At 44.7% G+C, this 24,254-nt stretch overlaps 1 protein-coding gene across 1 annotated transcript; it reads left to right on the top strand.

Annotated features, from left to right (window-relative positions):
* Positions 1 to 148: 148 nt before the first annotated feature.
* On the top strand, positions 149 to 18,661 carry GOT2 (glutamic-oxaloacetic transaminase 2). Its single transcript, XM_067719428.1, has 10 exons — positions 149 to 358; positions 6,107 to 6,263; positions 8,392 to 8,520; positions 10,647 to 10,706; positions 11,235 to 11,396; positions 11,770 to 11,874; positions 12,983 to 13,133; positions 13,614 to 13,779; positions 16,692 to 16,842; positions 17,426 to 18,661. Exons 1-10 carry the CDS (start codon positions 270 to 272, stop codon positions 17,546 to 17,548), a joined length of 1,293 nt encoding a protein of 430 aa, XP_067575529.1. The 5' UTR covers positions 149 to 269; the 3' UTR covers positions 17,549 to 18,661.
* The last annotated feature ends 5,593 nt before the right edge of the window (positions 18,662 to 24,254 follow it).

Here is a 24,254-nt window from a genome sequence, read left to right as displayed (position 1 = left end):
ACTGTGTTGTCACTGTTTTCCGGGACCACGTGGCGCCGGCGGTGCAGACACCCCTGCAGCGGGACCCAAGGCCTCACGGAAGCCAAGCCGCTCCGCTCCGGCCGCCAGAGTGCGCTGTGACGCGGCTCGGGGCCTGGCGGGAGGCCGCTCTAGCCTCGCCCGGGGAAGTCGCTGTCCTTACCTTCAGCAGGACCCTGCGCCTCCGTGTCCGTGCCCGCTGGCATCTCCGCTCCGTCCTCCAGCTACCCACTGCCCTGTCGCCGCCCACCATGGCCCTGCTGCACTCCGGCCGCGTCCTGTCCGGAATCGCCGCCGCCTTCCACCCAGGCGTCGCTGCCGCGGCTTCTGCCAGAGCCAGGTAAGCGGGGGGAAAAGGAGCCAGGGCGACGGGCCTGCGAACTGCCGACACCTCAGAACATCTAACCCGCCTTCAAAGCACACGCGTGCACCCTCACACACCAACTTTCTCTGCTACTCCCTCGGCTTCACAGGGGGCTGAGGATTGAGCGTCCGCGCCTCACAATGACCCTTCAGGTCCTACCTCCCACCCCTCCCATGCCCCTAGGACTGTCGGAGAGCCTGCCAACGCGTTCCCCTGGCTTAGGAAGTGTGGCCCTCTACGGCACCCGGACTCCCATTCAAGGTGGAGAGGTCACGACACGCAGATTCGGCGCAGTGCGGGTGGGGGCAAGGAGAGAGCCCCCGGGCTGTGGCGCCGAGCCGGCCTCGCGCGGATTGGCTGCGGCGCCGGGAATACCTCGCGCTAGTTGGCTGCGGCGCCGGGCGGGGATGGGGGATGGGGGGCGTGAGCCCTTGACCCGCTGCTCTGGGGGGGTGGCGGGGCTCTCCTGTTGGGGTCTCCCTGGGCCGTGGCAGGGCTGCAGAGGCGGCGGCTGGCTCCCGTTTGTGTGCCGGGGGAAGAAAGCTCAAGGGAGGAAGGTTTTCAGGGCCCTGGCTTTCGGGCTTGGCGTTCCTCCCCGCATCCTGTGACCTTGGCGCGCGGCATTCTCCCGCCTGTGTCGCCTCCTGAGTCACCGGTGATCCCCTCCCCCTGGCCCTTTGACCCTTGGATGTTAAGAGTCGGGGTGTAGTGACTTTTTTTTCCCCGTTTTATCCCTTAGGAGGTCTGGCTGTAGGGAAGTTGCCTTTCTTCCCCTCCCTCTTGCTCTGCTCTTCGTTTAGTATTTCCTAATCGCAGCCAGGCACTGGACCAGATGCTCGTGCTAGATGCAGCGGTGAACAAGCCTGACGGAGGGACCGGTGTCGCTGAAAAATTTCCAAATATGTAATTTCAAACTGTGTGATGTGTTGCAGAGAAAAGGTTACAGAGCATTAAACGAGTTAGTAATCCCTTCCTAGTGGAGAGAGCCAAGCCAGGCTATATAATTCACACAAGAAGCCGATTTGGGAGAGTGCCCTTAATGACTACCTAATCAGGAACCGAGTCTCCAAACCACCCCAATCAGACCTTAACTCCAAAGAGCAAAGCCTTGACACCTCATACCTGCCTTGGCCTTTCGTTTGAATGTATGCACGGTGTCTTTAAGGCGGCAGAACAGTTTGTCCTTACCAAAGCCCCACACTCCTGGCAGTACAGTTTTGCCCAGGCTTTCACACTTTCTTCTTTACCTAATTTGGTTCCTTCTTGGCCCGCTGTCAAGGTGTGGCCTTGTTTTTTGTTTTTTTTTTTGTTTTTTTTTTGTTTTTTTGCCTTACACGGGCCCCTCACTGTTGTGGCCTCTCCCGTTGTGGAGCACAGGCTCCGGACGCGCAGGCTCAGCGGCCGTGGCTCACGGGCCCAGCCGTTCCGCGGCATGTGGGATCCTCCCGGACCGGGGCACGAACCCGTGTCCCCTGCATCGGCAGGCGGACTCTCAACCACTGCGCCACCAGGGAAGCCCCAAGGTGTGCTCTTAAGGCAGCCTACCTGGACTAGAATTAGGGAGGGGTTGTCATTTATGCAGCAGATTTGGAGAACAGAAAATAGTGCCTAAAATTATGGGCAAGTGAAAGTCTGTTTCACCATTGTAGTAATCTTAAAATCTTAAATAGTAATCTTAAAATAATCTCTTATTTTATGGATTTGGTTGAGTGGCCTACAGCTCTGCTTACAAAGTGCTTGGTGAAATCCCTATGGGTGTTACCTTTTAGTCTCTCACTTTGACAGCCTAACTTGTTTTTCTTTTGTGTCTTTTCCACATTAGAATGTGAATTCCATGAGAGCAGAGACTGTATCTATTTTGTTCACTGTTATAATATAGTATTTCAGGACGTAGAACAAATTGAGTATTTTAATTTTAAACCTTGATTTTTAAATTAATGCAATGGAAACATATGACATTTTAGCATTGTACCTTAGTTCAAAGTCTAAACATAGGGGAACCAGAGTGGTTCAAAATGTGTACCAAAAAAGTCTTAAAATATTTGAGCCCCTGCAGTTGAGGAGGTGCTGTTCAGGTTTAACAATGATGCATGATTCAGTGATAGAACCAGATGCCATATCTAACTATGATTGTTAACTGTTCAGACAACAAGGAAGTTAAGAATCTCCACTCCTGCCACGGTGGATATGATCTTTACCTAAAGCCAAATGGTAAAATTGGAAAACATTCAAACAACTAATTGAAGTTTTTTTTTTATTTATTTTTTTTTAAAAAACAGCTCATCTAATACAATGAAACCTTGGCAGTTGGTATTCTGAAGGACTGAGGATTTATCCTATGACATACTTAATTTTCATACTTGGGTCATTTAAATGGAACTCTCTAAGTTCAAGTGTTCCTATAGCTGCATTTTTTATACAGAAGGAACTAACCTTTAACCTTTTCTTCCTGACCTGTGCTGTAAAAGCATAGTAACATGAAATCAGACATAGTCACAGGTCAGTGAAGAAAGGAAAATATGCTAATGTATTTTTATTATAAATACCTATTCTTAATTATTTAATTCTCATTATTTAATTTGTAGTTAAATAACTGAAGGAGTATCATGAGACCCTTGAGAAAGGCAGTGCTCAGTAGTGGTACAATAACCAGTAAGAAGATCGTAATTGTAGTATTGTCTTTGCCATTTTTTAGCTCTATGATCATGAGCAAGTTAATTAACTTCTCTTCTTATTTTAAAATAAGAATGTGAGGGAAAACATTCTAAAAACTATAAAGCACTAGGTAGACTCCCAGAAAAATTGCAAGGTATTTGAGTTGGAAATGCTTATCTGAATACTTTGTACCTAACATCTTTTGGCTGGCTGGTCAATATTGCTCAATGGCTGAAGCTTTGCACTTTTGTCCAAAGTACATAGATAGGAATGCTTTGTAGGCCGCAAGTTATCAGTATCAGTTTTGTCCCTGGAACACTCTTGGTTTCCTCTAGTACTGTCACTTAAAATCATTAGAGTTCTTACAATGTGGGCGTGATCTTTATCCTTAGAAGGAATGGAATAATAAAGGGCATAGAGGACTGAAACATCATTACTGATATAGGACTGACTAATCAAATTAAGTATTCCTGCTCCTTTATTTAGATTGTTTCAGATTTAATGTTTTGAAATTTTTTTAGAATCCTTCTTAAAAGATACCACTCTCAATCAGTTCTCTGCTAGAAGACTTAAGGCTATGATTTCTGAGAGAATTTCTCTACTAGATAAACTTTTTAAAGAACTTGACAAATAAGTGCTTTTCACACCCTTTAATAAGAATGGTGCCTTCTCCTTGTGGTTTAGGAGCAGTGGCTCTGTCATTGTTGATGGAAGGCCCTGGAAACAACCATATTTTTAAAATTGAAAATTGTTTATTAAAAGTTCTCTGTATGTCATTGGGCATTCAAGGTGTTCCTTGCACTCATCAGTTAATGACAGTGATATAGGTGGGCAGGTGGCTACATGTTTTCAGGGTCTGAATCATGGGTAGGACACAATGAAAGCTTTTGTCAGGCCCAGTTCAGAAGTTGCTTCGAGGTAGTATCTGTTTCTTACTATTGCTTAGATACTGGGACAACCAAGCAGCCTAGAACACTGAAAAAAGAATGAGAAGGATTTTGAGTCCTGGCAGTAGTGCTAGTGAAGAGGAAGAATGATAACATCTCAGAGACTCCAGAGAAAACTAAATAGTAATAATTGAAAAGCAGGAAAGACCTGCATTTGGTCATAAAGTTATGACTTATGCTCCTTGAATTTTTTACATACTTGGCCTCACCAGTCTTCATACTAGGGGCAAGGTGGTTATAAATAAAGGTGTACTAGTAATAATTTAGTAACAGTGATACCAGCTAACATCAAGCACTGTGTATCAGGCTCTGTTTTTGACTGTTTTATATTTAATAGCTCCTTTCATCCTTGTAACAGCCCTGAGAGATAGGTACTGTTGTGCCCCGATTTTACAGGTAAGAAAAATTGAGACTTAAGAGAAGTTAATTGATTCGCCTGTGCTCACACAGCTGGTAGGTGGCTGAGCATTTGAATCCATGCAGTTTGCCCTACTGACATTGCACAGGGCAAGCTATTAAAAGAAGTAAAAGCCTGGGACATCTGAAAATGGAATAATCCACCCTTTGTTAAGAGAGAATTAGCTGTACATACCAATTACAGCTACTGAGACTGAGACAATTTTCAGCTTGTCAGGAGAGCTTAAAGTTATTTTTTAATTCTCATTTTTTATACATTTTTAAAATATTTATTTATTTATTTAATTTGTCTATGCCGGGTCTTAGTTGCGGCACACGGGATCTTTGTTGCTGCGTGCTCATTGCTGCACGCGGGATCTTTAGCTGTGGCATGCGAACTCTTAGTTGCAGTATGTGGGATCTAGTTCCCTGACCAGGGATCAGACCCGGGCCCCCTGCGTTGCGGGTGTGGAGTCGTAGCCACTGGACCACCAGGGAAGTCCCTATTTTTTGTACATTTTTTAAAGGTTACTTTCCATTTACAGTTATTACAAAATATTGGCTATATTCCCTGTGTTGTGCGATACATGCTTGAGCCTATCTCACACCCAGTAGTTTGTACCTGCCACTCCCCACCCCTATATCACCCCTCCCCCATCCCCACTGGTAACCACTGGTTTGTTCCCCGTATCTGTGGGTCTGCTTCTTTATTCATTAGCTTGTTGTATATTTTAGATTCCACATATAAGTAATATTATACAATATTTGTCTTTCTCTCTGACTTAATTTCACTTAGCATAATACCCTCCAAGTCTATCCATATTGCTGCAAATGGCAAGATTTCGTTTAAAGGATTTTTTTTTAATGTAAAATCATGACTCATACAAATATAAAATAACGAATATTGTTAAGCATTTTAACTCAATAAGTAATGAGGAAATCAGTAAGATGTTACAACCAGTTCTAAATACCTGGCAATTCTCTGTCATCCTCTCCACCTCTACTCCCCCCATCCTGGTTCAAGCCCTCATCTTTCTCTCTCTCGCTGGGTGCTGAACCAGATTTTTCAGTGATCCTTCTGCGTTTCCCCTCCTTCTCTGCATTCAGTACCCCACCTTGTGACCAGATGAGCTCTAAAAATGCAAGTCTCCTCGTGTCACTGTTCTTACCTGATCACCATCCCCCCTCCAAAAAAAACCTTAAATGATTCTGTATATTTTCACTACATCCAAAGTAGAGCCCAGGAACCTGTATTTTAATAAGCTTTCCAAATGATGCCCTTAACAAGTTTGGGAACAGGATAAAACGCAATCCCTTTGGTTGGATGTCACAGAACACCCTTACATTGGTCCTTGCTTACTTCTCTAGTCTCATCTTTTACCACTCACAGCTTCTCACTGCCAAATTACTTGAAATATCCTTTGCCTGGGAATCCAGGTCAGGTTTGGACTGCTTTGAAAGTGTACACATGCACCCTGTCCTCCCCAGGATGATTCAGGTGCCCCTACCTTTTGCTTTTCACAGCATTTGTATTAATATTATTGGCCTCCCCTCTTCTGCAAGGTGCTTTGAAGTCATGCATTGTTGGATTATTGGTGTCTATTGCTATATCATGTGCATGGTAGACAGGAAAACAGTTGTTGAAATGGATTTTTGGCAGATCCAAGATGTCTTTGGCCATGGAAATCTAGTTGCTGTGACTGATGTCTTATATTTCCCATTTCAGCTCCTGGTGGGCTCATGTGGAGATGGGGCCCCCAGATCCCATCCTGGGAGTCACAGAAGCCTTTAAGAGAGACACCAACAGCAAAAAGATGAATCTGGGAGTTGGTGCCTACCGGGATGATAACGGAAAGCCTTACGTGCTCCCCAGTGTCCGGAAGGTAAGCTTGCCAGACGTCTGTTTGATGGGGATGAATAACTGAAGGGCACTCCTGAAGAGAGACAGAAAGACTCCTGGACTGAGAGTCAGGAGACTTGGGTTCTAGTTCTGATACTGCTTGAATCACGTAGGTTGTCTGGGCTGTAGTCTCCTTGGCTATAAAAGTGAGAGGTTGGAACTATATGGTCTTTTCCAAGATTGAACTTCTATGATTATCTGTAAAACAGGCAGAGTGTCAGTGTCATGTTTTATCCTGAGGATGCACAAAAGGACCAAGCATTTAAACATTGTCTCTTGGTGATAGGAATAGCCCTTTGTGGATGAGGGTTACCATTGTTATTTTCCATTTCTCTCATTTTGATTGCCTTAATAAAACCCTCCTACCCAGGCGTGTTCCGTTCTTTCTTCCTATTGAACTATAGAATAATTTTCTTTATTTTGTCGTATTTTTATTAGTAGTCTTTCTATTGGTTATCACAACTTAAATAATGTAACTAATTTCCTTAGAACAGTGTTTTGTTTTGTTTTGGCTGCGTTGGGTCTTAATTTCTTTGCGCGTGGGCTTTTCTTTAGTTGCAGCAAGCGGGGGCTACTCTTTGTTGCGGTGCATGAGCTTCTCATTGCAGTGGCTTCTCTTGTTGCGGAGCTCAGGCTCTAGGGTGCATGGGCTCAGCAGCTGTGGCTTGTGGGCTCTAGAGCACAGGCTCAGTAGTTGTGGTGCACGGGCTTAGTTGCACATCCTGCAGCATGTGGAATCTTCCAGGACCAGGGCTCGAATCCATGTCTCCTGCACTGGCAGGCGTATTCTTAACCACTGCGCCACCAGGGAAGTCCCAGAACAATTTTTTAAAAGAAAGTATGTGTTTCCTTTCCATCTGCACCTCCTCTGACGAAATATGTGCTGCTTTGTTACTTCCAAACATGGGGTAGTGACGTGTTGTTCCTACATATAGCAGAACTAGGCATCCTGAGTGAAAGTTACAGAAGCATACTTTGGGGTGGGAATAAAGAACCCTCTGATCATCTGAGCTGCAGTAGGCTGGCTCAGGCCCTCTTGAGCCACTGTAGTAACAGAGCATGGGCTGAATGAACCACTGAAAGAAGAAATTTCTGAGTGTATGGGAGTGTGGATTAGGTGTCCTCTCTCTAATTCTCTGAGTAGAAAAAAGGACTCAAGAAATGGTTGTGATGAGAAGACTCACAAAAAACTGCTGGCTACTGGGTCTCAGGTCATGCAGGGATTGCTTTTGTTCTCAGTAAATCAGTTTAAAGTATTCAGCAGGTGTTAGCTATTGATAGAAGCTGAAACACCACCACACACTTTTGTACATTACCTCTTAACTCTTCACCTCAGTCATATGAGGTGTAGAAACAGCTGTTCCCCCATTCAACAGGTGAGCAAACTGAGGTTCAGGGAGGTTAATAAATCACCCAGTGTCACACAGCTAGTAAGGGACAGCCAGGCCTGTGACTCCAAAGCATGAAGATATGTGACTATTACTATTAACCTTTTGAAGTTCTTAGACTGTTATATACCTTGAAATACTTCTTTATGTATTTGTTTTGGTTTTATCATCTTATATCTATTTTAAGTGTTGCTCTTAAACCTTGTTCTTGTGCATCCCAAGAATGCCATTTTTTTTAAAACAAGAGACACCATATACCTACCCATTCACATAAAACCTAACTTAATGGGCTTCCCTGGTGGCGCAGTGGTTGAGAATCTGCCTGCCAGTATAGGGGACACAGGTTCAAGCCCTGGTCCGGGAAGATCCCACATGCCACAGAGCGACTAAGCCCGTGCACCACAACTACTGAGCCTGCACTCCCTGCTCTCTGCAACTAGAGGAAGCCCATGCACAGCAATGAAGACCCAATGCAGCCAAAAATAAATAAATAAAATTTTTTTTAAAGTCTAACTTCTAAAAATAAAGTAAAATATGATAAAAATTTAATATTCCTGTTCTGTAATATAAGATATATTCTACTTACCCTTCTTCTTGAACAATATCTCCAAATTTTTTTAAAAGGCTTTACTTCCAAAATTTAACTTATAAAACATTAGATATTATTCATGGTAATTCCAGGTAAGGAGAAGAAACTAAATGGATGCATTTTCTCTTGTCTAGGCAGAGGCCCAGATTGCTGCAAGAAATTTGGACAAAGAATACCTGCCCATTGGGGGACTGGCTGAATTTTGTAAGGCATCTGCAGAACTAGCCCTGGGTGAGAGCAACGAAGTGTTGAAAAGTGGCCGGGTAAGGAGAACAGACTCTGGCACCATACGGGTCTCTTTAAATCTAGCAGTTTAAACAAATATGAAATAATTTAAATAAGAAAAGATACACCACTTTGTGTGTGATGATTGTTTTGAGGTAGCCGCACGAGGACTAATATCTCTTCTTTAGGTAGTAAATTGCCACTAATTCAATAAAAGATTTCATATAATACCAATTCCAAAAATGTAGTAGTAATCCTAAAAATGTAGTGATTTGACTTAAGATTTGACAGTTTTTGCTGTTAGTCTCTGTGTGTGCTTATGTTCATTTTACACTGAATGGCTTTGAGGAATGCCAAACTATGTCAAGTTTTAAGGCCTATAATTAGGTCCCACCCTCATGTCCCAAGCTGCCAGCTTAGGTAGAGGAAACAGGCAGAAAACAAGCCACGGGGTGACTGTCAGGGCCAGGACAAGCCTGGCACTCCTCTGCCACCCCTTCACAGCCAGCTTGGATGTTGAAAGAGCAGACCATGCTCCCTCCATGCTGTCTCCCTCCTCAGAGGGCAGAGAGCATCACTGCAGCCAAGAGGTGAAGCACAAGTGGTTCCCAGGTGTCTCCTCCCTCCAGCTCCCTGGGGGCCCTCTTACTGTGGAAGAAAGAGGTCCCTAAAGGTCACTGAACATAAGCTTTTTACAAACAGATTCTTGTATGCACCCACAGAGTAAACACAGGCCCAGCACTTGTAGTAGAAGACTCACATCATGCAGGTGGGATGCAGCCAGCCAGCCTGACATGTGGTCTCATGTGCATTATAGTTTCCTTGCTTTTGAAACAAATGTGGTTTTTTAATATATTTGTGTGTTTAAATATTTATTTTTCTGGGTAAACCTCGACCCCAGGGTAATGTAGTAATGATCCTAAGTCATGGACAAAATATGGTTTGATTGCTATCCATATAATCAACCACCTGTTAACCTCTCATTAAAACGTCTGTATTTTTCTGTAATTTTTGCTTAGTCTGTGTATCATCTAGCGAATTGTAACCTAAGTGTAAGACTGGCCTATCTTAAAATCACATCAGCTTCTCTTTTATAAATTGCTATGCCTTTCTGATTCTTATTATCAGATTTACAGTTAGGTTTTTATTTCTAACATGCCAAAGTTTGCACAGGCAAACTTTGTTTACTAAAGAGTTTGTTAGTAGAGTTCCCCCTCCCGCCATTTAATCCATTGCCTCCCAGTCCAGAAAGGAGATTTATGTTTTGTAGAGCCTTGTACTTCTATGGTGCCTAAAAACAAAAACAAAAACAAAAAATCCCTACTGTAGCTTCTTACTCATCCCCTAAAGTTGACCAATTTGAAGATTTACCTCATGCCATCTCCCTGTTACCCAAAAAGTATTTTCAGATTATGAAAACTCATAGAATATTATTCATGTAATAATGTTGTTCTAATATACTTGTTGACTTTTTTTTTTTTTTGTGGTACGTGGGCCTCTCACTGTTGTGGCCTCTCTCTGTTGCGGAGCACAGGCTCCAGACGTGCAGGCTCAGCGGCCATGGCTCACGGGCCAAGCCGCTCCGCGGCATGTGGGATCTTCCCAGACTGGGGCACGAACCCATGTCCCCTGCATCGGCAGGCAGACTCCCAACCACTGTGCCACCAGGGAAGCCCACTTGTTGACTTTTTAAGATGACTTGCTTTTTGATGTTCAGAGTCATTCAATTTCATATAAGTCTAGAATAATATTTTAATGTAGTGACTGTTCATCGTGTCTTTTTTTCTCTGTATAAATCACTCCTTTTTCATATCTCGTGGGGGGCTGTGTCCTGAAAGTTTCTCATATAACACAGTATGATACTAACAACTTTCAGGGCAGGCCATAAGGAATTAGCTTCCACATCAGCACAGGTATTAGAAACTGAAGAGCCAACTCTTTTGAGAACCTGTAAGGAGAGTTGTTCTCTCTTAGAAAATGGAATGAAACAGTAGTACTGTTCTCTTGTTTCTAAATATTCATTTGGAAGGGTGTCTTCATCTTCTGAAGAAAGAAGGGTATTGACCATACGGTGCCTCCCTGTGGCCTTGAGCTCAGGTTTGTTAAGTCGTGGGCCTGTAGAGAGAGTGCTGCACCTCACTGACCAGGGGTGTCTCTCCTTCAGTATATCACCGTGCAGACCATTTCTGGAACCGGGGCCTTAAGGATTGGAGCCAATTTTCTGGTGAGTCTGGAAACTCCTTCTGTAAGACGGTCTGTAAGCTGGGGATGATGGGGTTCCCTCTTGCATATGTGTTTGACTTCTGACCCAGAAGTAGATTTCCTCTTTCCACAAAGCTGGAAGATTTCCGGTTCTTTAATAAATGGAGTTGGGAGGAGAGGGGGGACTGGAAGTACTTAGAAGAAATTATAAGGAAGAGATAATTATAATAATAAGTACAATTTATTGAGCACCTACTGTAACTAGGAGCTTTTATATCTTAACTTGTTTAATCTTTCTGAGGGAGATTTAGTTAATGCCATTTTACAGAGGAAGAAAGACAGGTCCTTGGCTACATAGCCAGTGTAATTGTTGCAGCCTGATTCCAACCCAGGCAGTCTCGCTGCTGAGTCATCACTGTCTCTCAATCTTAGAGAGAAGCCAACTTTCAGTAGAGAAAAATGTCTTCTCAGTTAAATATATCAACGTTTTTGTTGTTGACTTTGCCTCTCCTTTCTTCATTTTTCCATTCCCTTTCATTCCATCTTTTAGCAAAGATTTTTTAAGTTCAGCCGAGATGTCTTTCTGCCCAAACCAACCTGGGGAAATCATACGCCCATCTTCAGGGACGCTGGCATGCAACTACATAGTTATCGATACTACGACCCCAAGACGTGTGGCTTTGACTTCACAGGCGCTATTGAGGACATTTCAGTAAGTGTGGCTTTCAGGGCAGGACAGGGAAGGAACAAGGAATAAACCTCCCTGTGGAGATTTGATGTCTCCCACTTAGGTCTCAATATCCAACTTAAAACACTGGGATGAGGGACTTCCCTGGTGGTGGTCCAGTGGTTAAGACTCCCTGCTTCCACTGCAGGGGACACGGGTTCAATCCCTAGTCGGGGAACTATGATCCTGCATGCCGCACAGAGCGGCCAAAAAAAACAACCAAAAATACCAGGATGAGCTAATTCCCAGACCTCATGTTATTTTCGTTACTTATCAAATAATGGTGACCCTATGGCATTTCAGGTAAATGATCTCCTTTAAAGCTGCAAAGTAATCTCTTGGTTGTTGTTCTCTTCAGAAAATACCAGCAGAGAGTGTTATTCTCCTGCACGCCTGTGCCCACAACCCCACGGGAGTGGACCCTCGTCCTGAACAGTGGAAGGAGATGGCTGCAGTGGTGAAGGTGAGGCAGGTGAACTGACCGGTGACCGTTCTGTGTTTAGTAACTAGCCTTGGATGCTTCACTTGGCGAAGTCTTAACAGTGAGAATTAACCTCGAGACTGCATGAAATTTCCACGCATTGTGTAGTTGCCAAGAAAGAACTCCTTGTTTGCATAATTAGCAGTTCTGTAATTGATGATACATGAGCAGTTTGAAAATAATTTTTGCTCCTCAGCTAAGATGTATAGAATTCTGATAAAACTTGTCGCTGGCTAGTCTGCACAATCGGTATCCCCTGGCCCCAGCATATCTGCTGTTGGTGCCTACACTTGCCTACACTTGTTCATCCTTTTATCCTCTTTTTCACATCCCCTCCTGTCTTTTCCACTCTCCTTGGCATTGCCGTTAATTATTCACAGTGATTCTTATTCTTCTGTGAGAGAAGGCACTAGTCAAAATTCCCAAGGAGGAAGATATTCCTGTTGGCTCGTGTCCCCATTCTCATTCCTTTCGGTTTCCCTTTCTTTACGTTCTGTCAAACCTAAGCTGCGAACAGAGTGGGACAGAGAAACAGCATTCAGAGAGCACTTTCAAAATGAGATGGTTATAGTGAGGCTGTCCACTGAACCCTGGGAATAAGATGGCCTGCCAGAGTCTCATTAGCCCCAGGAAAGGCTGAGGCTCGTCCTGTGTTGGCTGGACCAAAATAACTACCCAGACCACTGTGGGCCTTAGAAGAGCTTCCTGTTTGGACTTCCCTGGTGGTCCACTGGTTAAGACTCCATGCTTCCAATACAGGGGGTGTGGGTTCGATCCCTGGTCAGGGAACTAAGATCACACATGCCATGCTTCCTGTCTGACCAGACAGCATTCTGTCCAGGTTGGATTAAGATTATCTTTTCTTAATGTCTTCTTGAGGGCCCATATCCACCAAAGTATTGAACAAAAAACTATATATGTTGATATATTAACTCTAGGAAAATTAAACATCTCCAAACTGCCACCTGGGGAGAAAACTGTTGACTTTGTCTGAGTGAAGCAGGCATGGTCCCAATAAGCACAGGTAACCATCTGGGGCATCTTGAGAAGAACTGCCTAAAGCTTTGGTCATCTTTTCTTTCCTTTCCAGAAAAACAATCTTTTTGCATTCTTTGACATGGCCTACCAAGGGTTTGCCAGTGGCGATGGTAACAAGGATGCTTGGGCTGTGCGCTATTTCATCGAACAGGGCATTAATGTCTGTCTCTGCCAGTCCTATGCCAAGAACATGGGCTTATACGGTAAGCTAAAGGACCTAGGGTGATATGTGTTCTGTTGAGACTGAAGAAGTGGTGGGAGAGGGTGCCACAAAGGTGTAGAGTCTTGGAAGGGGTGGGTTGTGCGTGTGCGTGTGTTGTCCGTGTCCCTCTTACCCAGAGAGGAAAGACAGGGAAAGTGGATTTTACTGCTCTAAGCCATATCTTATTCAGTGTCCCTGAATTCCTCCAGCAAAGAAACCTATCACGGCTTCTCTAAACAAAAAGCGACTGCTCTGTGAGCCAGGAAGAGAGATACAATGAAGAGAGACCTGTGACCACTCTGTAGTACTCCAACTTTCTGTTGTAGATTCACCATGCTGGTTGTTGAAAACTTCTTGTTTATAACAAAGCGTTATTTTGTGCTTCTCATGGAAACAGATAACACATAGCGAATGGAATCACGACTGTCTTTAGTATTTTAGATAGGAGAACCAGAAGACAAGATCCATTTTTTCTTTTCAGGTGAGCGTGTTGGAGCCTTCACTGTGGTCTGCAAAGATGCTGATGAAGCCAAGAGGGTAGAATCACAGTTGAAGATCCTGATCCGTCCCATGTATTCCAACCCTCCTCTCAATGGTGCCCGGATTGCCTCCACCATTCTGACCAGCCCGGATTTGCGGAAACAATGGTAAAGGCGCTTTGCCATTCCCCAGCCGTCAGCCCTTCCCACCACTGATCCTTCAGAGCTCCTTTATACTTGGCTTATAGGGACATGCAGTGTCACTCAGCTTCCATATGTGGAAGGGGAGGAAGGAGAGAGGAGTGTACATTTTGTCAGCACTTTCGAACAAATAAGTTGGTTGTTCCCTGTAAGAGAAAACATTGGTCTAGATTAGGGGTTGGCACACTATGTTCTGCAGGTCAAATCTAGGCTGCCCCCATTTCTTGATGAATTGTGTAGGGATGCTCTCATGTCACAACAGTAGAGTTCAGCAGTTGTGACAGAGTCTGCAGCTCACAAAACCTAACATATGTACGATTTAGCCCTTTAGAGAAAGCTTGCCAACCCCTGCTATATATAATTCGGAGTCATGGAAGGTGTGATTTGTTACATAAGAGTTTATCCTGTGTAGCTGATTAACCGAGGGTGTAGATCCCTAAGCAGCTCATTGGATAGAAAAGCTAAGTCTGTGAGAAACTTCTTCCACAGCTCACCTGGTCATCATGGAACAACTGTTTTTTCTACCTTAGATTAATCCTCTGAACATTGAAGTAAATAGAGTCTGGTTCAGGATATTTCTTTTCAGTACAACAGATCTATGCAAGGCTTACCAAAAAATCAACTAATTGTTAAATTAGATCTGTTGTAAAATTAATGTGTGATTACATTTCAGAAAGTTTGGGCAAGTCACTATAAGCCAGATTTTTTTTCTTTGCCTGTTATTATTCATAGTTGTAACATGAATAGTATGTCCATGTATCATATGTATGTGTAAATATGTTATATATGTGTGTGTAGGGTTGGTTTTGTTTTTGTCACTAAGAATTATTCTAAGCTTTTTTTCTTAATATTTTTTTTTTTTTTTTTTTTTTTTTTTTTTTGCGGTACGCGGGCCTCTCACCGTTGTGGCCTCTCCCGTTGCGGAGCACAGGCTCCAGACGCACAGGCCCAGCAGCCATGGCTCACGGGCCCAGCCGCTCCGCGGCATGTGGGATCTTCCCAGACCGGGGCACGAACCCGTGTCCCCTGCATCGGCAGGCGGACTCTCAACCACTGCGCCACCAGGGAAGCCCTCTTAATATTTTTAAGTGGATTTTAAAAATATTTCCATGGTCCTTAATGGTTATCAAGATGTTTATTTTTTTAATGTGTTCATTTCAATACTTATTTGAAGTCTGTAGTGTACAGAGATGACAGAGATACTGTGCTAGGTGACTAAGATATCTCTTCCCTTGGGGAGTTTATAATCTAGTGAGAGAGATACACGTATAGCATTGCTACAAGACAGATGGAATAAATGCTGAGTAAAGGAAGAACTATTGATTAGTGGGGAATGCAGGAGGAAGTGATGCAGACAGCAGCATTTGAGCTCTGCCTTGAAGAAAGAAGGCAGAGGAACGGAAAAGAAAGGAAGGAAGGGGAAAGATGTGCGTGAGGATCAGCACAGGCACGTGATGTGCATCGTGCAGGGTGTGCTTCAAACCAAGTGGGTTTTGTAGCAGAAACACGGAGTGTAAGGAGGGTGGAGAAGGCAGCAAAGCTGGGAAGGTGGGAGCAGGTCGTGTAGCACCTTGATATTGTGAGAAGTTAGAACTTCATTCTGTGGACAACAAGGAGCATGGGGGCGGGAGGGGGCAGGGCGGGGGCAGTGGTTGCTAAGGGGGCCCTGGATCTAGCCATGGTCATGTACTCAGTGCCTTTAGGGCCCAGGCCTCAAAGTGAATGAAGCTGGATGGATAGGACTACAGGAAATATAAAATCATATGCCATCCTTAGTGGGGCTGGGGGCTCCAGCCGGTAATCACAAGGCTGGTGCAGTGTTGCCAGCTTCTTGTTTTTCAAGAGAGGCTACAAATCCACGTCTTTATGTGCATGTACCGAATCTAAGAATGTTTAACTGGGTCAAATAAGACATGATGAAGACTCTTATTTGGCCTTTCATTGGCAGTATGTAACCTCTGTTCTACCTATGCATGACATCATGGTGGAGAGATGGTTTGAAAAGTGAACACGTAAGAACAATGAGATAAATTATTTACAGTCATCTAGTTAGTGAGAGCCAACAAGAATTTCCCATAGCTCCATAGGAACAGAATGAATGAATGGGTAGATTCTGAGGAAGGGGAAGACTGTGTCCTGAATCCAGCGAGCATGCACAGTCAGAGGACTGCCTTCTGTGCTCCCCCAGATAGAATTCACCCTCTCTTCTCAGGGCCTCTCTTAACACGGCACAGTTCTGTCGATTCTTATCCCACCTTGTTCCATAGTCAGTTGTTTGCAGGTTTGCTCCCAGCCACAATGGTAAGCTTTTAAAGGGAGGGGCCGGGTCTCAGTCCTCCCTTTCTCCTCAGCACCTAGCACATGGCTGGGCACATGGTAGGTTCACAGCACACTGTCTTTAATTGTGAAGGCAGCAATGTTTCTTCCATCCATGTTAAAGAATATGGTTATATTTTACTGTTTAATTTGCAGCTTTTGCCCCTTGAGTAAGGGATGGAGAGCCTTAGTCCTCCTATGTTTTAGAGTGATTTAGTCATTCATTTTTCTTTTTTTTTAAATTGAACATCTAATTGGCTTTATTAAATAATTCATGAATTGGGCAGTATCCATCTAGTAAATAGAAAGGCACTCTGCATTCATTTTTCTTAATAACTCAATTATGTCAGCTATTTTAGTTGCCTGATCAAAATGGTGTTCTGATAGAAAGCAGGATGCTGTAAAATAGCTTTCTTCCGAGACCAGTGACAGCACAGGACTCGGTCAAAAACGGAGAATTGAGGCAAGCTAGAGCAGTACGCAAGGGAGGTAAAAATGCCGGGAACTGGCTTATCTGTTAGTGCTTGGCCAGAATTGAGCTCCATCTTGGGGGTTTTTTCCAGGTTACAAGAAGTAAAGGGCATGGCCGACCGCATCATTAGCATGCGGACTCAGCTGGTCTCCAACCTCAAGAAGGAGGGCTCCTCCCACAACTGGCAGCACATCGTTGACCAGATTGGCATGTTTTGTTTCACAGGCCTAAAGCCTGAACAGGTGAGTGGACTCCGATTTCTCCGCAGCAGACCAGTTGGTCAGTCCTTGCAAACCAAAATTCCTCAGGTCACCTACCCATTTAGGATTACTCTAGAAACAGTCATTTTGAAGCTTCATTCACAGGTAAAAGAAATATGAAGCTTTCATTTCGTTTTATTCTTTGTTGGTCGTTTACCTGTCTGTATCCTCTATGAGGTTGCAAACTTCTGAAAAACAGAGCTTGTTTTGATCATTTTTATAAACACTGCTGTTTCTCAGAAAGATTCCAGAACAAGCAGGAGCCTGAATATTGATAGGAAGAGTAGCTGTTCCATAGCTGGATTCTGGATCAATTTTTCTACAATGGCTGAATATATATATAAGATTTTTTTCACCTGGTCACACTTCAGAATTCAACATCCCACTTTAAAATAGCTTTTTATTCTTCTTTCATTCTAAGCTAGCATACCAAATTCTGGGAATAGGGTTTAAGTGAGAAAACAGACCTGTTATTTTCCTGTCCTAACTGTTGGCTAATTGTGCCATGCCAGGGCTGGGGAGACCCCCCTGACCAGGAAGTGCCCACACACTCTTCTCTCTGCAGGTGGAGCGGCTGACCAAGGAGTTCTCCATCTACATGACAAAGGATGGCCGTATCTCTGTGGCAGGGGTCACCTCGGGCAACGTGGGCTACCTTGCTCATGCCATTCACCAGGTCACCAAGTAATTCCCCTGGTCAGAGGGAACAGAGACAACCTTCCTGTCTTCAGCCTCTGCTATTGTGAGATTCACATGGAGGAAGAGGGAGAGTGGATGGTGGTGAGCAGATCATTTTTTTCAACCACAGTACTTTAAAACTCAGCGATTGAATGTGTTTCTCAGAAAAGAATGTGCAGTGAAATAGGGCGGAGGCACCTGTGGCTGGTGTTGGGAACTTTGTGGCTGTAAACCAAACTCTCACTCATCATTTTATCTCCAGTTTTTCCAACAGAGTTTACATGTACAAGAAAGATATAAGCCCAAAAAATACCTGTCAATCACACCATTGCAATATTTCAGAAGCTTTAACAGAAGCACCTTTTGGTGTTGCGGGTTCCTCTGTAAAACCAGCGTGAAAATAGCACCTATTAGAGGCTTTGTGAAAAGACCTAGTTCTAACATTAACAGTCAACCTCATGTTTGTCCTCCCGTGATTGAGCAACCTTATCAACAAACCGTATGACAGAAATCATGTTTTACAGCGAGTCTGCTACCGCTGCAGCAAAGAAAAGATGCAATTTCCCATCTTATTTAAGAAAAAAAGAAAGAAGGCTCTCCTTTTTAGTACTTGCAGGCATTTTAATGTTCCTCTTCTTACTCACTGCTGTTCTTTTCCTTAGGCACAAAGATCTGTAACTAGCCTAGATTTTCATCCTGTTCTACTCCTTGATTGACCATCAGTCCCATCCCATAGGATTTACTTATTTGAAGAATGAAGAACATTATTTACTGCTCATCCCATACCCTCGCTTTTCTTGGCAAAGAATAGCGGAGAGTAGGTAACTGCACTTTATTTCAGCATCCCCTTCAATGATTGTCATCTCCTGTAGGGATGTTGCCTCTGCCCAGTTGGACCTCGTAGCTTTGTTCAGTATGGTTGTGCAGTCACTCATTTCATATCATGAGTCAGGCAATGCAGGGTGGAATCGGGAAAGAGGATGTTCTGGGCTTTGATTTCAACTTTTGTGTGCTGCCAGCTGGGCTCAGGCTTCACCCTTTGGAAGGATAACCACCATTTGCTCTAAATGTAGACTTATTGCAGCCTGGTCTCTCTGTTACAATAAAGTTACTGTAGACCCAACCGCCATTTACCATGTTATCTTTTTTCTTTAATGGGATGAAAGGTTAGGAGTGGGTATATATCCCTGGAATCTGGAATTGTGTCCAGATGACCATAAGCCAAGAGATATTATAGCTGTTTCGAATGTAAACCAAAGCCACATCTTTGTCGTGTCATTCCTCATGTCCAGTCCGACAACGCTGAAAATGTTGGTACAATCCTTTGGACCTTGGTAGACAAGTAAATGGAGTGCCTCAAAGGATCCTGTGGATAGAGGCAGTGATGAGGAGATGGGGAGGGGAGGTGGCAACTTTGGGTGTCTAGAGGAGTCAAGTAGGTAATATAAACAAACAGTGCATGTAAAGTAAAAAAGTGATGTGAACTGGGTGTGAGATGATTGTCAGTGACCAGCCCACATCCTCAGAGATGAGGCATAGTAGGGAAGTAAGTGACAGGCACTGTGAAAATGAAAACCCAGGGCTGCAGGTCTTAAATTTTTCAAGTAAAATGGAAATCCTGATTTTTTTTTTTTTTTTTTTTTTTTGCGGTATGTGGGCCTCTCACTGTTGTGGCCTCTCCTGTTGCGGAGCACAGACTCCAGACGCACAGGCTCAGCGGCCATGGCTCACGGGCCCAGCTGCTCCGCAGCATGTGGGATCTTCCCGAACCGGGGCCCGAACCCGCGTCCCCTGCATCGGCAGGCGGACTCTCAACCACTGCGCCACCAGGGAAGCCCCGAAATCCTGATTTTTATGGGAGGTCTATTGATGCTTAAAAGCTGGCAACTCTTTTTTTTTCTTTTTTTAATGATTTGCAAGCAAGATGCAAACAGTAGATCGCCAGTGTGCAGCCTCTACTATAAAGTTATATGCTCTGTCAGCAGACATCCCAAGGTAATTCTATCACCTTCTGCTTAATGCCAGGAGCCATTCAGGATAGGACAGCTACTGGGCAGACAGGCAGTGGAGCAGGAGTCAGGCCCAGAGCCCAACCACAGCATTCTGATTATTGTTGGGAGGGGAAAGCATGCTCAACTTGTTCGTTCCCCCTTGCTTCTCCTCGCTCTCTGAGAGACACAGTATATGATGGGCTCACTCCTTCTTGGCTTTCTGTGTTCCTATTGCTAATGGATACACCAAGGTGGTAAAAGGTCAAGTGAATGGACTGATTCCCGGAATGTCTTTGGGAAACTATCTTAAGTGGGGAAACAGTAAACATATTAGTCAGCTGCTCTGTAAAGGAGATGACAGCCTAGCTTAGAAGAAACTGCTTTAAGTCTCCCTGTCTGGAGCCAAAATGATTCAAAGTTGGATGCCAAGACCTCAGCTGGAAAAGGAACTTGACCACCCGACTGACCTTGTTATTTTTAAACACATGTATTTCCAGCTCACCCTGGACCAAGTCCTATTCCTCACTGAAAAGTCATGTAGGGTGTGAACCTGATGTTTTCCTCACAGTTCAGTCTGTTGGCCATCAACCTTTTCCTCATTTCCTACTAGGGTCTAAGATGTTCTTCCACTTGATGGAGGAGGTAGCTTGCCTGCCCAGAAAGAGTAGTCATGCCTTGTTTACCATCAGTTGAGGTAGGATAGTTCCCAAATCTGGATTTTTTTAATTATTATTATTATTAGTTCCCTGGCCTTACCTCTAGGCACTCTGACTCAATATGTCTCAGGTAAGGCTTGCAAATCTATTTTTTTAAATGAGAAAAACAAAACTTTCTAGGTGGTGCAGATACAGCTGATGCATGGGCCAGCCATTGGGTGCTATTAGAACAACTGCCTTAGGCTTACATCTAAACAGCCGAAGTCCAGCTCACTCAACCAACTTGAGAATTTTGTTTGAAACTTTTTTCCTTACTTGTAGGCTGTGGAATTTTTTTTTTTTTTTTTTTTGCAGTACGCGGGCCTCTCACCACTGTGGCCTCTCCCGTTGCGGAGCACAGGCTCCAGATGCGCAGGCTCAGCAGCCATGGCTCATGGGCCCAGCCGCTCCGCGGCACGCGGGATCCTCCCAGACTGGGGCACAAACCCGCGTCTCCTGCATTGGCAGGCAGACTCTCAACCACTGCGCCACCAGGGAAGCCCTGTGGAAATTTTTAAAATTAATTTTATTGGAGTATAGTTGATTGGAAAACAATTTTAATAGAAATTATTGATTTATTTATATCTAATAACTGAAAGACCAACTTTTTCTTTTTTTTTTAATGATAATCTTATAAAAATGTTGAGAATAGTATTGCAAATCACATAACTGATAAGGGATTTGTATCCAGAATATGTAAAGAACTCTTACAACTTGATAATAAAAAGGGGGTCTGAATAGACACTTCTTCATAGAAAACATACTAATGGCCAATAAGCACATGAAAAGATGCTAACATGAGTCATCAGGGAAATGCAACTCAAAACGACAATGAGAATCACTTCATACCCACTAGGATGGCTATAATCAGACAATAACAAGGGTTATCAGGGATATGGGGAAACTAGAACTCTTACACAGTTTGTCAGAATGTAAAATGGTGCAGTTGCTTTAGAAAACAGTCTGGCAGGGCTTCCCTGGTGGCGCAGTGGTTAAGAATCCGCCTGCCAATGCTGGAGACACGGGTTCCAGCCCTGGTCCGCGAAGATCCCACATGCCACGGAGCAACTAAGCCCATGCGCCACAACTACTGAAGCCCGCACCTAGAGCCTGTGCTTCGCAGCAAGAGAAGCCACCGCAATGAGAAGTCCATGCACCGCAACGAAGACTAGCCCCCGTTCACCGCAACTGGAGAAAGCCCGCACATAGCAATAAGACCCAACGCAGCCAAAAATAAATATATTTATTTAAAAAAATAAAAGTCTGGCAATTTCTCAAAAGGTTAAACATAGAGTTAACATTTGACCGAGCAATTCTACTTCTACATATATACCTAAAATAAATGAAAACGTGTGCACAAAAAGTGTACCTGAACATTCATTGTGGCATTATTCATAATAGCCAAAAAATGGAAACTACAAATGTCCAAACAACTGATGAATGAATAAACAAGATGTGATATAGCCATACACATACATACTTGTAATATTACTCGGCAATAAAAAGGAATAAAGTACTAATATATGCTTCAACATGGGTGAACCTTGAAAACAGCTCATCCAGAGCACAAAGTAGATGAGTGGTTGCCAGGGGCCTGGGGGAGGGATGAATGGAGAGTGCCTGCTAATGGTTACACGGTTTTGGGGGGAGTGATAACAATGTTCTGATATTAGATAGTGGCAATGATTGCAAAACTCTGAATATACTAAAAACCACTGTATTGGGCACTGAAAGTATAAATTTTTTGGTAAAATTCATAAATCTCAATAAAGCTGTTATTTATGTTTTAAAAAACCTGCAACAGCTCAGATGTCCTTCAAAAGTGATTAGTTGCACAAACTGCAGATACCATGGAATATTGTTACTCAGTAATAAATAAAACATACACACACGGCATGAGTCTCTGGGAAATTATGCTTCTGCTGAGTAAAAATAGCCAATCCTAGAAAGTTGCAGACTGTATGATTCCTTTTATATAACATGCTTTGAAATGACAAACTTTTAGAAATGGAGAACAGATTAGTGATTGCGAGGAGTTACAGAAGGGGGGCCTTGCTGGAGGGAGGTGAGTGTGGTTATAAAAGGGTAACAGGAGGGATCCTTGTGGTGATGGAAATGTTCAGAATCTTGAATGTGGTGTAAACCCTACACATGATTAAGTTGTACAGAACTAAATACAAACTAAAAAATGACTATAAATATAACTGAGGAAATCTGAACATGATCTGTGGATTGTGTCAATGTCAGTATCCTGGTTGTGATATTGTACAATAGTTCTGCAAAATGTCACCATTGAGGGAAACTGGGTAAACAGTACACAGGACCTCACCAGCAAGGACCTTTGATGCACGGAGAGGATATAACATAGATGAAGACATTGGAATGCCAAAGATTATGTGACAGCCTGCAAGTGGCACACAGCCACAAACAGAAGCCAGGGCTCTGGACACCCATTCCTTCATTCAACAAATATTTACGTGAGTGACACCAATGCCTCAGATCCCCAGTTGTAGAATCTAGGCCCTAGGGTTATAGCCATGAACAACCCTCAGGCCAGCCACAGCTCAAGGAGGTACAAATGACCCCTCGCTGTCCCTAGTGAAAAAGTCCAGGGTCACTGGCTGTGGGTGTGAACGTAAGAAGGGAGACAAAGGAGGATAATAAGGCCAAATAGCTCTGGCCCACAGCATCCGTACTGGCAAAGACACCAAACCTCCTAATGCTCTTGCTAGGAGGCAGGAGGTGCGGCTTGGCCAAGAGGCCAGGACTAAAGTAACAGGATAAACACGGGCGGGCTGGGGGCCGAGGCTGGTTTGGGGCAATGCGGTTGGGTTGAGGATTAGAGAGCTGGTGTCCAAGACTAACGCCTTGCCGAAAACTACAGCTCCCAGTGTGCCCCGCGGTCCGCCCCAGCGGTCATGTGACCGCTGCTCACGTGTCTCCGCAGCCGGCCCGGGCTCAAAGCACCGCAGGTAAGTGAAAGGAGGTACAGGTTAGTGGAGGTGGAAACGTTAGGTCCCTGGGTCCCCAGGGCCGCCACCGCGGCAGAGTCCTACCCACTCCCTGCAGGACTCTGTAGCCCGGCGTCCTCCGCCCCACACCCGCCTTCGGTCGGCCGGCCCTTGCCGCGCCTTAGCCCGGCCTGTCCCCACCTAGTCTCCACCTAATCAGTCCTAGGCCCGGATCGAGCGCCGGAGCCCGTCCCCAGTTTACCTCACAGCAGCCCACTCTCCTCGCTTCAGGCCTGAGGATCGCCCCCACCCCCCGCCCTGGGTGCGCCCTGGCCCACCTTCCAATGCAGGTCACCCCTTGTATTTCTGGGATCCAGCCCCAGGCTGGCCTGGGAACCTGCTCCGTTGGGATCTGAGGGGCCTACTGCAGTAGTTACAGCTCTGGCCTGAGCGTGTGGGCATCAGGGTTCTAGTTCTGGCTCTGCCGACGAGCCGCTGTGACATTAGTCTAGCCTCTTTCTGTCCGTGGGCCTGTTTCCCTAAGTGAGCTGCTGCTCCACTCCGTGAGTTAGAGCGCCTCAGTTCCCTTCACTCTGCTGGCCCGCACAGAAACAGCTGACTCTTTCTCTGCTGACAAATTTTACGTAGAGTTTGAGAAAGAAGAAACTGAGGGCAGAGAGGGAAGTGAGGAGAATCAAATCCCAGATCTTTGGGGAGAAGGAGCTGTAAGGAGCAGCTGTCCCTCCACCAAAGCCGGAGAGGTGGAAAGAGCAGGTAAGCTGGGGACCATGGAGCAGAGTAGTTTGAGGGGAGCGGGGCTGAGAGATTTCAGACCAGTGCAGAGACCTCTGTGTCTGGGATGTGAGCAGGGTGGAGGACAAGGTCTCACCGCTCAAGCAGCGCTAACTTTGCAGGGCTGTCTCTGGAGCTACGCTGGAAACTTGGGAGACCAAAACTGCCTCCACTGCTCACCGCTTTGATTTTTTGCCGAGTTGCTGGCTGGGTGGGTGGCAGGTTGCACAAGAGGAAGCCCTGTGGCAGCTGACTGATCTTTCTGGACTTGGAGCCAGCAGGGAGAC

Source organism: Pseudorca crassidens, chromosome 20 (genome assembly GCF_039906515.1).
Source record: "Pseudorca crassidens isolate mPseCra1 chromosome 20, mPseCra1.hap1, whole genome shotgun sequence".
Lineage (NCBI taxonomy): Eukaryota > Metazoa > Chordata > Mammalia > Artiodactyla > Delphinidae > Pseudorca > Pseudorca crassidens.
Note: the sequence above shows the minus strand (reverse complement) of the source record. Positions and strands in the feature narration are given on the sequence as shown.

Excerpts from the sequence above, each read along its gene's own strand:
- GOT2 (XM_067719428.1), top strand. The coding sequence starts at position 270 with ATGGCCCTGCTGCACTCCGGCCGCGTCCTGTCCGGAATCGCCGCCGCC. Across the intron at positions 359-6,106 it reads GCGGCTTCTGCCAGAGCCAG|CTCCTGGTGGGCTCATGTGG; the intron begins GTAAGCGGGGGG and ends TTCCCATTTCAG. Across the intron at positions 13,780-16,691 it reads CCGGATTTGCGGAAACAATG|GTTACAAGAAGTAAAGGGCA; the intron begins GTAAAGGCGCTT and ends GGTTTTTTCCAG.